Below are 16488 nucleotides of genomic sequence, written 5' to 3' on the forward strand. Positions count from 1 at the left end.
TATTATTTTGAATGGAGAATTTACTTTATGTTTGATTTTTATTTATAAATTTGAAATTAGCTTATTGTCTTTCACAATAGTTTCACAGATTAAATTATGTCTTATCAGATACAGTTTAATTTTTGTTAGTACAGTGTTCGGTTCAACAATGTCTACAAGACAGTTCTTTCCACGTTCTCTGCAGTGATTTAGTGCCGAAGCTGCAATTTAAATTTTAACTTGAAAGGTTAATTTAAATTTTAGCTTTCTCCTTTCAAAAAGACTGTCTTCTCAAATCCATCTTTGGGTCTTGCTAGACAGATATCGGATAATCCAATAATAAATGGATTTGAATAAAAACACTGTAGAAAAATTAGGTAAATAATTGTATGATTTTTTTCTTATTTAAAAATACAAGGAAAACACTGTTTGCTACAGTAATTAATAATTTGATTGTTAGAGAACCCATTCTACAACAAAATAATCGTAATTGCTTACATCAAAAAAATAGACGAGGCAGGGCTCGAAAAACCACCCGTCTTCGGCAATCAAAAATTCCCCACGGGCAACAAATTTCTCGGGTCCGACGTCCGCGCGGACGGCCATTTTCCCGTTAATATTCTTGATACATTTTCAATTTTCGTTTTCTTACAAGAGTCTAGTGTCTCACTTCTAAAATGACCCTCTAATCTAGAAATCCCATTAATTCTTTTATTACTGAATAATGTAATTAATTTTCATAATGGCTATTTAATTCATTCGAATTATTCAAAGGATTAAGAAGTTAACATCACATTTGGCAACAAAACTCTAAATATTTTTTATTATTATTGACACTCAAACCTGTCGTTAGTGAACTATTACTAAATCTAATAAAATGAACTACACAATTTTAAATAGTATTTTATTGTTTTTTTTTTCATCTCTTTCTAAATTTAATATGAAGATCAATCTTTTTTTCTTTTTTTTTATCTGTGCATTATAGCCAGGCATATAACCACGGGCTGTTTCACAGAAAGTCAATCAATTGCTCTTCCATTTTTCTTAAAAGTAAAATTGAAAACAAATTATAAAATTCAAATCGCTGCTTCGCTTTACTCATGTGTTCTGTTAAACAGATCAAAACACCAGGGTTGGGAGCGAAAACTAGTAACGAATCTGATTGGCTACTAGGGTTGGCAACGGCAGCAAGAGTTGACTCGTTTCGCACTCTTGAACTGGAAGCAACGGCAACATGGAGAAACGGCGTTTGTGCGCACCGTTGGCAACAAGATTGCCGTTGCTCTCGGTGGAGATCCAGCTTAACATATATATTAAAACCTGGAACGAGGCAGGATATTATAAGATCAACGGAATTCAAAGAAGGGGAAAGAAATCAACTTAGTGACAAAATTTATGAATAAAAAGAATTAATTTATTGAGTATGAAATTTATCTTAAAAAGAAAAAGAAAAGAAAAAAAAACAAACTCAGTGGAATCAGAAAAACAGAATCAATATTAAAAAAGGAAAACTGCTATCTGCTTCATAAAATAATCTTTTGCTTTTATTAACAAATTATATGCTTAAATTTATAAACAATCTTCTCCTTTTATTTTTTATAAAAAGACTATTTTTAACGAAAGCAGATGTGATTGCACATCAAGAAAAACCTGCTAATGATACCGCATTTCTAAAAAAATCAGAATTTATTAAAAAAATATATATATTGTTTTGTTCATCAACGTCAAATAGATGAATATAACTGGTGATTAAAAAACGTTTTGTTCATAATAAATGATGCAGTATCCGAAATAATAAAACAATTCACCACAATAAATCAGGGATAACAAAAACTGAGCAACTAAAGTGGATTTTAAAAAAAATCTCACATGTCGATGCTCTTAGCCAGAAGTTTCAAGTTCCTTAACTCGGATTCATTGATATGCATGTGCCATGCATTTTCCCCATCCCCTCGTAAATCAAAGAGCAAACTAAATCAGCATGCCACTCCTTTAAGTTTGATTGACGGCAGCTTATTAGAAAAACAACTGACACACAGGAGAAAATAAAACATTTGTCCCTTCCCTGCCCCCTCTCAATTTAATGATCTTCAAGGTCAGGGGAAGAATTGAAGTTTCTCTGGGCAAACGAGGAGAAGAATTCCTCCCCTTTCCCTCTCCTCAACTTCAAGGATGAGTCAAATTTCCGCTTTTTTTTTGTAATAGTTATACTTCAAAATAGCGGGAAAACCAAGCAAAATTCTTCCTGATTTTCTGGATACCGGATAAATGATTCTCTACTGTATTTCTATAACGTTGAAATTATTTTTAAAAAGAATTTGCGGTGTCAGTGTACCCTTCCCNTTTTTTTTTTTTTTTTTTTTTTTTTTTTTTTTTTTTTTTTTTTTTTTTTGTGGGTCCTGAGAGTGTCCGCTCCCTGTATTTTAAAGTTTTTAATCGAGTTTAATACTATAAAGTTGATCCAGTACTTAAAGCGGGTTTTGTTTACTGTTTTTGTGGTGAAACTTTTTGTTTTTGCAACTTTAATTTTTGTTTAATGTTATAAAAGCAAAAAGAGTGTCAGCTGTGCAAAATCTGTATTTCATTTTACCTGTTCTCTTCTACTTGTCAATAAGTTATAATGTGTGTTAGATGAAATTAATTATGAAGATGTGTTCCATTTGTAGCCACCTGGTGTTTATCATGGCATTCAGTCAGAAGGAGACAAAGATGACCGGATAATACCAGATCCTCCACCCAGGGACTTGGACGAAAGATCTCTATCGGCTATTCTGACGCCCATTGAACTTTCAGTAAGTTTTTATCATTTAACTTAAAAGTCCTTGCTTAACATTTTTAAAAAGTGCTTATTTTTGATTTTTGTTTTTTAAAAGCCCTTAAAGGTGCTTTTTTCATTGGTTGTTTAAAAAAGTGCCTAATTTTCCCTTTTCGAAGATGAGAATTTTTTTTCTTTACCATGTCGATTTTCGCAAATCAGGCGAATTAACGATTTCGCATATTATGCGAAGGCGTGGTTTTCACATTGTTCTATTCAACTTTTTCACAATTTATTCAACCCCAATCTATTTTGGCGTCCCGTCGGTTCATGGCATATGAAACCTCCAATCATTCTATATGTTCGATGAAATACTTGCGAGCCCATACGTACGTCTACTGAGCTGGGTTCGGTGAGATTCTTGCACTCGCATGTACAACTCTGCTGCATTTTGCAAGGTATTCTAAATTCCAGGCTTCATTTAGAATAATCAAATCAAACCGAAATCAAATCGAACCGGCTGAAATCAAACCGAAAAATCTCTCATTCTTTATACGTTGGCTATTGTAATCAAGAAGAAAAAGTTTTTTTTGACAGAAACTGATTATTTTGTCATGAGCATGTAAAATCTTTGAAAATTATTTTGTGTTTTGTTAATGTATATGTTACAAGCAAAGTTTAAAATCTGGCATTCTACAGAATGCCTAGACATTGTATATAATGCCTAAAACCGTAATGTATGAAATGATTTATATTTCACATATTTCATTTGGCATTTTATAAAATGCCAAATGAGAAACCGGCAAAGTATAAAATCTTCTGTGGCCATGCTAGTAAAGGTGATGAAATGGATATTTTGTACAATATTTGTTTCTAAACTGAAAATAATTGTGACTTAAATGTGAATTTTTTATACGTCAATTTTGTTTCCCTTAATAATAAAGGCATAAATTATGTTTTGTACAATTTTTATTTTTCTTTACGCTTTTTGAATAAATTTTTTTTAAATTTCACTCTCATTATTTTTTCAGAATAACATATTTATTTATGAGAAATGCACATCATTTACATAATAACCTCATCAGGACTTTTTTTTTCATACTTTGCCTAAATAGCATTTGTCATTCTATAGAATGCCAAGGTATTATATACAATGCATAGGGAAAGTATCTAATACTTCTCATATTTCACACCTTGCCTAAAAACATCCGGCATTATATACAATGCTTAGGCATTTTGTACTTTGCCGGTAACATATATAGTGCTTAAAAATATTTTTTGAGTGCTTGAGAAGTACTTAAAAGGTGCTTATTTTTTACCTGAAAGATTTGACCAGGGCTGATTGTGCTCTGGAAAAAAACCGGATTTCCGGATTTTTCACTTAAAAAAACAGTTTATTTTATTTGTTTGTAAGGGAAAGCCAGAGAGATACTTTATAAGCTTATGTTCATGATTAATATTAATTTTTTATCAGTAAATAGTTGTTATAATCATAAACTCAAGAAAGAAGGATATATTTGTAAATTTTAATTACTTCTCCAAGTCATCATAGGTATGTGTAAAAATTTTAAATATATTTTAAGTAAACTAAGAAATATTGAGAAAGAAGAAGAAAAACATTGTTTAAATTTTCTTTCAATTTAAAATGTTTTTTTTTCCCCCAAATTTTTTTAACTCAAGAAATTTTCCGGAATTATGACTTCGGCTCGCAATCACCCCTCATGGTGGCTAATATAATCAAGAAAAAGAGTTCTTTGTCAGAAACTGATTATTTTATCATGATCATGTAAAGTCTTCGAAAATTATTTTGAAAATTATTAAAAATATTTTTTGAGTGCTTGAAAAGTACTTAAAAGGTGCTTATTTTTTAATTGAAAGAATTGGCTATGCACTCTGTTTTAAATCATTTGATCAGAAAAATGATTAATTTTTTGTAATGTTTGCAGATCTTGCCACCTCCCTTGCCTTACAACAGTGAAGGAATTCCATACCAGAATCAACAAGCACTTATGGATTTGGATCAACAGGATATGAAAGGAGATGAGGATGAAAGAATTATGTACAGCATGCCCGGTGAACCACCCTTACCTCCACAAGATTTTGACGAGCGAGCACTCCTACTACCAGACGAAGAAAGAAAGAGGGATAGATCCCGCTCCAGATCAAGAGGAAGGTAATTATTTATTTCAATCAAAATATAGTCTCTTGTTTTTCAACAAAGACTCCTGTATTTTACAACTACCTCCTGTTCACCCGTATATTATCCATACAGGGTATCCGCTCACCTGGAAAGTCATGAATGATCAATGAAAGTCATGAATTTCAGTATTGAACAAAATATGTCATGAAATGTCATGATTTTTACTATTTTTTAAAAACAGTCATGAATTTAGGTCGTCGAAAAATCTAATTTTTAAAATGAAACCCCCCCCCCCTAATGTCATCCTTTTCCAAATATCTGAATTTCTAACAAAATTACTACTCAGTCATATTTTATTAGAATATAAAATTATTTTATTCTGTTCTTTAAAAATTATGGTGTTCTTTCAAAAAATGAAAGAAAAAACATCATTTCTAGAGCGAATTATCTTTTCAACTCTCTCTTCTGTGATTTAAGAATTTTTATTGTTATTTTTTTAAATTTTATCAATTTAAAATTCTAGTTGAAGCAAACCAGTCATTGGCGAATTTTTTTTAAATTCCGAAATGAGAACAGAAAAATCAGTAGTATTTCTTTCCTTTCTGATGAACAAGAAAGGTATCTTTAGAATATAATTTTGCAGGAAAAATTATTTGCTTTTGTATTTTTTTTTAAAGCTATTTTACCGTTTTAGCTCTTTCTTTACTCTGTTTTTTAAATTTAAAATCAATAAATATGAAGATGCAGAGTGTAGCAGTTTTGGTTATACCTATGATTACAACTAATGTTGTTATAATGTTTTTCTAAATTTATTGTTGCTTTTTTGTAGGAGAAAATAGTAACTTCGTTAATTCATGAAAAATTCTTGGAATTAGTCATGGAAAATCATGAAATGAATTTGAAAATCTAAAATGTAGCAGATACCCTGTATTTCAGCTGTACTAAACTATTTCATTTACTATAGCATTATATAAGTATGTTCAGCTGTTTTTCCAGCAATTAAAACTGATAAATATAGTTAGGCTTATATATAGCTCACACAAGAGCACAGTAATTGTTGTATCCTCTTAGTATTTTGTGTATAATATGTACAGGGAAAACACAGGGAATTTTTTCCCCAGATTTGAGTGGCAACCCTGTATATTATCCATAGCTGCCAACTCTACTGGATTTTCCAGTAGACTACTGGATTTGTCAGCTTCTCCTGGTCTACTAGTTTAGTAAACATTCTCCTGGTTTTTGTACATTTTAGAAAATTCCCTAAAATTTAGTAAATTTCCTTGAAAAATCTCTATTAAAATAGAATTTTTGCTCATATTATTGCTTGCTTTAATAAGTGTTACTAATACATAATGAAGCGAGCCTCATTTGTAAAAAACAGTTAACTATCTTTGATGAATTAAATACCTATTCAAAATTACAAGTAAACATAATTCATAACATTTTAAGCTCTAGATAACTACGAAAAGAAATCACTCGATTTGGACTCTTAAAAAAGGGGATACTAAATGCTTGTTTCTTTTTTAGATTTGACTGTTTTAATAAATAATATCTTATTAAAAATTAAATTTTCATATGAGCGATTTGAATTTCCCATATTGTCAGAAATATATCAGGGTATTTAAAAACCACTTGAAAATCAATATCAATAACTGCCGAAAATACAACCTAAACACTACATGAATTTGTGATATCAGCATAAAGTGATTATTTGAATGCACAATTTAAATTTCACATGTAGAAGTAATGTTAACTGAGAAATTACCGGTATTTTAAAATCCCCATAAAAATTTTTGAGCACGAGCAATAAAAGTCAAAATAGCACTGAGAATGTGATAATTTGTAGCAATAACTGTCAAAAGAACAATAGAAATACAGCATGGATTAACAAGAATATCAGTGTAAAATGAGTGTGCCGAAAAATTATTTCTTGAATCTGCGATTTGAATTTTACGTGCCGTAATAATATCAGCCTATTTATAAAATTCACGAGAAAGTAAATATTGACTGAGCAATGAAAGACAAATGCGTGACATGTGCATAATTTAAAAAAAAAAAAAAATTATTGGATCAATTTTATTTCAACATAACTGGGGAAAAATTTCAGCTTTTCTACTTTGAGGACTATAAAAATCCCTAAAATTCCCTATGTGTAAATTATTTAGGACATCATGCAACAATTATCATAGAGTTTATATTGTATCGTAAAATCTACTTGATTTTTTCCTGTTGGCAGCTATGCTGTGATTTAATGGACGGTGAATAACGGTGACTGATAAACCTCTCTAGAACTAATATCTTTCTGCAAGATATTTCAAATAATAACAACTATACATGCTATTACAACATGAATCATTATTTCCACTATTCTTTTAGTTCATCTTGTTAATTACACTGATAAAAAATAAGATATTTTTCTGTAATTAAAACAATGAATTTTTAACTAAAAATATAGAAGCGGAAGACATAACAGGAGTCGTTCCAAGTCTCCCAGAAGGAAAAGATCTCAATCGAGATCCCGAAAAAGTTCCCGTTCTGAAGGTCGAGAAAGGATTCATGAAAAAGAGCGAGAAAGAGAACGTGAGCGGGAGCGACGTAAAAAAGGTTTACCGCCAATCAAAAAAGGCTCTGTCAGTGGTAAGTGTTATTATTTTTTTTATCTTGTCCTGTTTTTATCTGTATTTTCTTCTAGAATATCTTTGTCGTCGGGGGGAAATTATTGATGATAAAGAGTCAGGTCCAGGGCTTGAAAAAACTCAAATTTTACCTCTCCCGTCCCCGAAGCTTCTAAATAAATGAAAATATAATTTTCTCTTATTTATTACAAACTTTTATATAAATTACACAATGAATTAGCAGTTACTAGGATTACATTATACAGTAATAAAAGAAATACTAGGTTACTATTAGTAACCAAGTACCGCCGCGAATGGGAGGTTTTTCGAGCCCAGGTCAGGGCGCATATTCACCAGGTTAATCTAAATCATAGTTATTGACTCACTGCCAGGGAATTTTGTTTGTCTTTTAAAAAATGGTGACCACTCAAACCGCAATCTCTGGAATATTATTTCAACTATATTAAACTATTTCATTTACTATGGCATTTTTTGAGTATGTTCAGCTGTTCCTTTTTTCAGCAATTATCACTATAGCAGTGGTTTCCATCTGGCGGCCAGCGAAGCCTTTTTCTGTGACCCGCGAACTAAATTAGTTGTGCAGACAATTTTCGTAAAAAATCTTTGTGGTTTTAAAATACTTTTCTCTTTAATAAAAACCTAATTTCTTCGTTTCTGTGAAATTTAACATACCAGCAATGCAAAAAAAATTTATCTCTCGGGTTTTGCTTTTAAGAAAATATTTATGCAAATACAAAAATGATTGTGTATGTTGCTCTTTTTTATTTCATTTTTTTTTTTTTTTGTATTTTGTGAATATAATTTAGCATGTGTGTATCAGAAATTTTCTTTAAATTTGAAATGTAAATATCTATTCTCTGGTTGTTGCAGCAGACAAACCTCAATTTTCTCATTGAGCATTTTGTGTTAAGTTTTAATACTAACCTTTTTAAAGTTTTAGATATCTGTTGCACATGAATGCTTCATTGTAGCCCGAATTTTTTACTATGCAATTAAATATTTTTAAAAATCTACTTCTTTTTTTAATTTGTAATTCAGTACTTTTGTTTTGTACAAATCTGACAGTATAATTTAATGTTCCTTCAAACATAAAAGAGCCCTACATAAAATTTTGATAAAGTTGCGGCCCGCCATTTGATTTGTGTTTTTAATTGTGGCCCCCGGCCTCATGTAAGTTGGAAACCCCTGAATTAATGTATAGTTATGTACTATAACTATAATATAGTTAACCCAATACAGGTCATACAAGAGTTTTTCATACATACATGTTTTTCCTTTTAATATATTGTGTATAATATGTACAGGAAAACACATGGAATATTTTTTTCTCCAGATTTGATAATTATAATCTATAGCTCATTAAACATTTTTTGTTTAAAAAAAAACTCTGATTTGTATCTAACTAACTCCCTGGCATTACAGTCCATGTTGGACCATGGCCTCACTAACAATTTTTCTCCAAAGTCGCCTGTCTGTAACTCTTTGTTTCCAGTTTCGGACTTTTACAGGTCTTTTTCCACCTCGTCTAACCATCTCTTGCCCGGCCTTCCTCTTTTCCTCTGGCCCTGGCACTGCCCCTTGAATATCTTCTTATTGCTTCTGTTTTCCTCCATTCTCTCAAGGTGTCCTAGCTATTGAATTCTCTTTGCTTTTACATAATATATTATATCTTTTCCTTTAAATAGTTGTTTTGCAATTTCAAAATTGTATCGCCTTTTGCACTTATGTAATTTTGACCTGAGCATCGTCAGTCCAATATAAAGATTAGGGTCCAATTACCTTTACAGGGAAATTTTTTTTTTGCAACAAATTGTATTCTGGAGTTGTATTTTCTGTAAATTAGACATTGTCAACCTGCAACCCACGGGCCAGTTGTGGCCCTCCGACTGTTGATGTGTGGCCCGCAAAGGCTTCTGTACACAAAAAAAATGTTTGTTTTTTTTAAACATAAAAAATTTTGAATTGCACATTTGAGTTATCACTTTTTAAGGAGCTCAATTTAAATATATATTCTATAGTAAATCTGCGTTTTTCAATAGCTTACTTCACCGTAATTGCTTTAGAATTTTGCATGGTTTTTAAAAAACCCAACAATTTTAATACGATATTAAGATACTCTAATTTCGAATATGAGTAGTCCCTTTTTGTCTCACATTATTTTAGCTGATTTCATCTCAAATCCAAGTTATTTTTCCTATAAATTTTGTTCATTTAAAATATTTAATTTGAATTTGTATTAATCATCAAAATATGCATTTATTAAACTTATTTTTTCTACTTTCATTCTGAGTAGATTACGTTTTTTTCTTAAAAGTTTGAATTTATATTAAAAAGATTTTTTGTGCTAAGTGATATGAAAAAAAAACCCCATTTCTTTTATCAATTTTTTATATATTTTTTTAATCTATCAATTTTTAATAAGAAGAGAAATTTTTTTTAAAAAAAAGGATCAGGTTTTCTATAATTGAATGATTTTTAATAATTAAAAGAAATTTTAAAAATTAAAAGTATTTAATTTTCTGAAAATGTTACTGATAAAATTCTAGGTTTACTGATTAAAAAAAAAGTAGTGCTTATTTTTATAAAAAAAAATTATGTTATTTGCTGTTTACATGTCTAAATATGCGTGCGACCCCTTTATTTTTCGACCTGCTGTGCAAATGGCCCTTCAATCAAAAAGGTTGTGCACCCCTACTTTAAATGGAAAGTGTCAGAAAGTATTCTCCCTGTAAAAGGGGATGTGATGCATGTATGTATCAGAAGTCGAATACTTGCATAGATGGCTTCTCTGGGAAACAAGCACGCCCCTCCTGCCTTAAAAATAAGCTTGTCAGTTTTGACAAGTGGCATTAGACAACAACAATAGCTTTCAAGAAATCTGTGAATTATTTTTTCTCAGCAAACCAACCAATCATAAATTTTTTTTACAATTTGCTAACAGCAATGTTTGTCGACAAATTGTTACAATTGTTTCATTAAAGCTAATTTTTTCTATTTCATTTTGACCTTTTATAACATAATTTAATTTTTTAAAAAAAGTTTTTTTTAAGAACTAACTATATATTAATATTTAATTTTACTGTTTTGTTGGTCTATATATGATTTTTGATTCAAAATTTGAATTGTATACTTATCACAATATCAGAAGTTCGTAAATGTTGCTTTCTTTCCAGAGATGATTTTCCCAAAACTATTCCTCCTTTTACCCTAAAAAGCTGACAAAGACTAAGGAATGCATAGGAAACATATTGAATGATTAAATACATTTTAAGCATAAAATATATATATTTTTATTCATATGTGTTTAGTACGAAGAAGGAAAACAAAACTTAGTGTTCTATCTTAGTTCTGCACTGTACAAAACTTTAGTTATTACAGCAAAAACAATTAACTATACTAAACTAAAAAACTATGTCTTTAGATTGGAATTCTTTAAATATTTCAATTTCAAATAAGGAAAAAAAAAGTATAAAATTTAAAGAATTTGATCTTTTTTTTTCTATAGAGCATACAACAAAAAATTAAACAATTTTGCCTTTGTGACATTTATTTTTGTATACCGAATCTCTTAAAATAATAATGCTAATTCAAAAAAAAATTATTTAAAAATTTGACTTGAGATATTGGTTTAAAGAAAATATGATCAATGAATTTTATAAAAAGCACTGTTAAGATAAAATACAGTGCAGCTTTATATTGAAATGTAAATACAGTGACTCATAAAAGTGTTGGTACACTTATGACTTTCAATGAAATATGAAATAAAAATTTATTAATTAAAATGAATATTTCAGAATGGCTATTTAATTTAATAAGAAATATATTCTATTCTTAGCAAAGCAGCATGGAATATTTTAAAAATGAAGCAAAATTTTAGTTTTAAGAAATTAATCATCATACACTTTCAAAAAAATCTCTGCCTATTAGTAAATATTCTAATTTGTAATATTGAGTAAGGGTTTCCTTTCACATCTACTACAATAGCTTTTATAAGTCTGTAAATAAATGTAACAAGTTTTTTTTTTGTCCGGGGAAATTCGAGCAGAATATTTTTTATTTAATTTTACAGAAACTTTTACATTACTCATTTGTGAATTTCTGAATTTTTCCTTAAATTTTATAATTTTAATCTCTGATATGAAGTCCTACTTTAAAGCATTTTATCACATATTGCACAGTGCAATAGGACACATTAAACTAATTTAACAATATTCATTACTGATTTACCTCTTATGATACAAATAATCAACATTCAAATTTTGTCTATTGTTTTGTTATGACCCTGAGCCGTTTTTAAATGGTAAAAGAAAATATTATGGTGAAGCAAAAATTGAAATATAATTTTGTTATCACAAGCTTGATACTAAATTGCAAATAAATATGTAAAAAATTTAATGAGAAATAAAGGAACAAATTAAAGCAATGGACGATAATTTTAATTCTGAAATCGGAAAACATTTAAGTGAACTTTCGTGGAACTGGAGATGAATTTCGTGGGGTAAAATTTTTTTTACCATTTGATTATTGTTATCTTAAAAATAAACTTTTGCTTTGTTTTTTAAAATTTTCCATGCAGTTTTGCTAAGATTAGATTATGCATCTTATTATCAAATACCCATTCTGCATAGCTGCCAACTCTACTGGATTTTCCAGTAGACTACTGGATTTTTCCAGTTTCTCCTGGTCTACTGGTTTTATAAAAATTCTCCTGGTTTTTGTACATTTTAGAAAACTCCCTAAAATTGAGTCAGTTTCATAAAAATCCCTATTGAAATAGAATTTTTTTATAGATTATTTCTTGAATATTTAAATAAGTATTACTAATATATGATAAGGAAATCCTCATTTATAAAAATCAATTTGAAGCTTTTTTTGTTCTAAAATGTTCGGTTTATTTTTATTCAGAACTCCCTTTATTACATGTATTAAAACATCTTAATTATTTCGTATGAATTATATGCTTATTCAAAATTACAAGTAAACATAATTCACAACATTTCAAGCATATTTAACGCCAATTATGACTGGAAAAATTGCAGTTTTTCTATTTTGATGTCTATAAAAATCCCTAAAATTCCCTGTGTTTAAAATATTTAGCATATTTTGCTACAGTTATCATGAAATTTATATTATTTTGTAAAATCTACTGGATTTTTGTCTATCTATGTTGGCAGCTATGCATTCTGAAATATTCATTTTAATTAATGAATTTTTACTTCCTATTTCAATAAAAATTATACGTGGACAAACACTTTTGGGAGCCACTATAATTATAAAATTTTATTAATATATTATCACCTGAAACGGTTTTCCTTTTTGCTTAGTGAAAATATATTAAACAATACTTATTGAAGGTCTTATTGGTCACTGTTTTTGCCATTTGCTAGGTACACTTTGAGAAAAAACTTTTTAACGTGACACATTAAAAAAATTTTATTCAATAAAAGCAATGTATTCTACAAGCTAAACATATTTTCTCCACGTGTCTTAATTTCTTAAAAATTTATGTTGTACCAAAGCATTAAAAAATAAGTAAAAAAATCTTGCCAATTTTTTAAAAATAAATTATGTTATGTTTAAAAAATAACATTTTGAATAAATAAATATAGACACTTTTCTTGTCTACACTTTATACGAAAAAAGAAGCTCAAACCTGGAAAGATTTTTATCTGGAAAAATCAGGGAAATTTGATTTGAGTGGCAACCCTGAAAATTTATATCACGAACATTGGTGCTTAAGAGTCCCGCTGGAGAAACTTTTCTTTGCAAATTTTCTTCTACCTGAATAACTAATTTAAAGTATAGTGGGTTCAGGCCAACTTAGAGTTTCAAACAATAAAAAGAACATTTCACAATACACAAATGAAAATAAATTATGAGAGGATAACTTAAGATTACTGAATGGAAAAGTTCTCATCCAATAATTTGCTTGCATTTTGATATCTTAAATTTTTTTTTTAGCAATCGAAAATTCATGGCTTACTGTACAATTGCTTGATCTCACTTTTTCTTCTTTTAAATTAGTAATGGAGGTGAATGAAAATTTGTGACGTTAAATTTCTGCCGTGGTATGGTTCCCTCTTAATAAGAAACGTAAATTCTTAACAGTAATTATATGTGAAAGTAATAACTTTGCTTTTACACTTTTTTTCTACCCTTTTAAAATCAGAATGTTTTTGTAGTTAAGAAAAATATCGTTACACTGTCTAATGTAGGCAAATTATCCAAATGACTTTTAACAAATCCTTGTTCTGCTGTGGTCATTCTTTTTGTTCTTTTGGTATGAAAACTCAGTTTATTCATTTATTATAAATTATCCACACATTTTTCAAATCTGCACTTTCATATTTACTGGCCTACATGAACTATACCAACTGGCCGATATTTATTCAAGGTTTATTTATTCTTTTAAAAACAAGAATATCAATTTACAATTTTTTTTCTTTGTTGATATTTTTTTTTTTAAAGGAGGGGGTAATGAACTTAGAATCATAGCAACTTTATAACCTAACATACCAATAGAGAAATTAAACCAGTATAACTACTCATATTGGGCTTTAGACATTTAGTATGATTTTTTACCCAACAACTCTTGAAGGTATATTGCAAATATTATCGAAGTAGCGCCCGAAAGAGACTTGTCTTCTAAAAAGAGGGTTGCCACTCCACTGGGAGAATGGGGAAAACCAAGAAAATACAGGGAATTTTGTTTCTTATTTTAGGATTTTAAAAAAGGGTGACCACTCAATGTGAAATCTGTGAGTTATTTAAGGAGGATATTTCAGCTATATTAAACTATTTAATTTACTTTATCATTATTTAAGTGTGTTCCGCTGTTTCTTTTTTCTTCTCTTCAATTTTTTTTCTAGCAATTAAAACTATTTTAGTTTGTCCAATATATTTAACACAAGAGCACAGTTTCCTCTTAATATATTGTGTATAATGTATACAGAAAAAACACAGAGTGGCAACCCTGAAAAAGTGACCAGTGGTCTGTTTAGAAGAAATTTGGGTCCGTTAACGAACCCTTCACAAATGATCTTTTCATGAAAACGGACCCTTCGCAAAATATTTTAACTTATAAACGGATCCTTCACGAAATAATTTATCTTTTAATCGGACCCTTCACAAATTTGTTTATCTTCTTTGTTAATCGAATAAACCCTTCCCAGGGGGTGGGGGAAAGAAACACAGATGTAAGCGAACTAAGTTTTGTCTTCGGCAGACGCTTTTTCCTTTATTCGTCCGAAATGAATATTCTGCGTTCAGCAGTATAGACTAAATACCAAATATTTGTATGTTGCATCTCTATTTCAGTAGCAGCAATTGCTGTTTATTTTTTAAAATGTAATTTTTTTATTTATAATTTTACAGTGTTGAGCATGATCTTATATGTCTTTACAATTTAAAAAATCCATGAAAAAGTTTTTTGCAATAACAGGACTCTATTTGCACAAATTCACAAAAGCAAAACCTTGGTTGAAGGAATGTGACTTAACGTTTATTTTATATTCGCAAATTAAGAGTAATTTTTTCACAATTTTACAAAATGTCTGGACAGAACCTTACAGGATGCCCAGATATTGTATGACCTTATACTGACTCACTGTATATTGACTCAATAAAGCACTTATTATAAGGTATGATGAGTAAACAAAGTATTCTCTCTCTTTTTTTAGTTTGCAGTACTACTTTGTGGCTGGGTCATGTACCTAAATCTTGCACTGAAAGTGATATCAGTGCTGTGTTTGGTGAATTTGGAACAATATTAAGTATCGATGTAAGTATTTAATTTCTCTCTTCATAAGAATTATGTCAGGGGCCGGGATAGCCTTATTGGTAGAGCACTGGGACCGTGTACTGCAGTTTGTGGGTTCGATCCCCGCCGGCTGAAGACTTCCTGCGCAGTAGAGTCCTCCATGTTCCCATAACATATCATTCTTGTTTCCTTGTCTTCTGGATTGGTTCAAAATGACAACAGGGTATGTAGCGTTTTTAAAAAGTTCTTAAAGCTGCTTATTTTCATTGGGTGTTTTTAAAAAGTTCTTAAAGCTGCTTATTTTCATTGGGTGTTTTTAAAAAAGTGCTTCCTTTTACTCTTTTTCAAAATGGGATTTTTCCTTTACCATGTTGATTTTCGCTTCGAATTATGCAAAAAGACACAGTTCACATTGTTCTATTCTACATTTTCACAATTAATTCAACCCCAATCTATTTTGGCATATAATCAGTCAGTAGCGTATGAAAACGCCATTCGTTTTACCTGATTCAAAATTTCATGATTTTTTCAAACACAATGCCAAACGTTTTTTTTTTTTTTTTGACATGATGGTTGAAGCAAGATAAAACCGTCGATGGTCAAAAACTTTCTAACCTGCCTAATTATGATATTTATTTAAAGTGCCTAAAAATATTTTTTCAGTGCTTAAAAGATGCTTAATTTTTGTTGAATAATTTGGCTATGCACTATGGACAAGGCTATGAACTTGAACACGAGTAGTCGTAAACCCTGAATTGGGTTGGCTAATCAACGACGGTTATTCAAGTAAAAGTAAAATACAATCAGTTTTTCTTCTCTCTCTTCTGGTCTATGAGTAGAAATTTTTTTTTTGTCAGTTTTTAATTTTGAATTGTTAAATCCAAATACAATCTAATTTTTACTTGAATGTCTTAATTTTAAACAATGATGGTTGTGCATTTGATTTGAAACTAAGAATTATTTAGAAAATCGAGAACCATTTTGAAATTCGCCTGTGTTGCTCAATCAAGGAAGCTGTGATGCAAAATAGTTTCTCAGTTCGAATTCTTTAATTCAAATTCTTCATATTCAATTTTGTATTTCAGACAAAACAAAACACTCACTTCACGTTATCTTGGATTTTTTTCTTTACTTCCTGTGAATGGGTTAATATGTTTTTAAAAAGATGGGCGGAAATTCCTAGCCATTTGCTTTGAGTGAGCAGATAACAGCACTTAGG

General features: G+C 29.7%; 1 protein-coding gene across 1 annotated transcript in view; it reads left to right on the plus strand.

Annotated features, from left to right (window-relative positions):
* Positions 1–16488, plus strand: part of LOC107456021 (SR-related and CTD-associated factor 4) — an 80768-nt gene that overhangs the window by 45601 nt on the left and 18679 nt on the right. Inside the window, exons 11-14 of the mRNA XM_071186578.1 lie at positions 2646–2771; positions 4681–4907; positions 7330–7511; positions 15190–15290. Of these exons, the coding sequence (XP_071042679.1) occupies positions 2646–2771; positions 4681–4907; positions 7330–7511; positions 15190–15290 (636 nt within the window). The remainder of the gene's footprint in view (positions 1–2645; positions 2772–4680; positions 4908–7329; positions 7512–15189; positions 15291–16488) is intronic.

The sequence above is a fragment of the Parasteatoda tepidariorum genome, chromosome 10 (assembly GCF_043381705.1).
Source record: "Parasteatoda tepidariorum isolate YZ-2023 chromosome 10, CAS_Ptep_4.0, whole genome shotgun sequence".
NCBI lineage: Eukaryota > Metazoa > Arthropoda > Arachnida > Araneae > Theridiidae > Parasteatoda > Parasteatoda tepidariorum.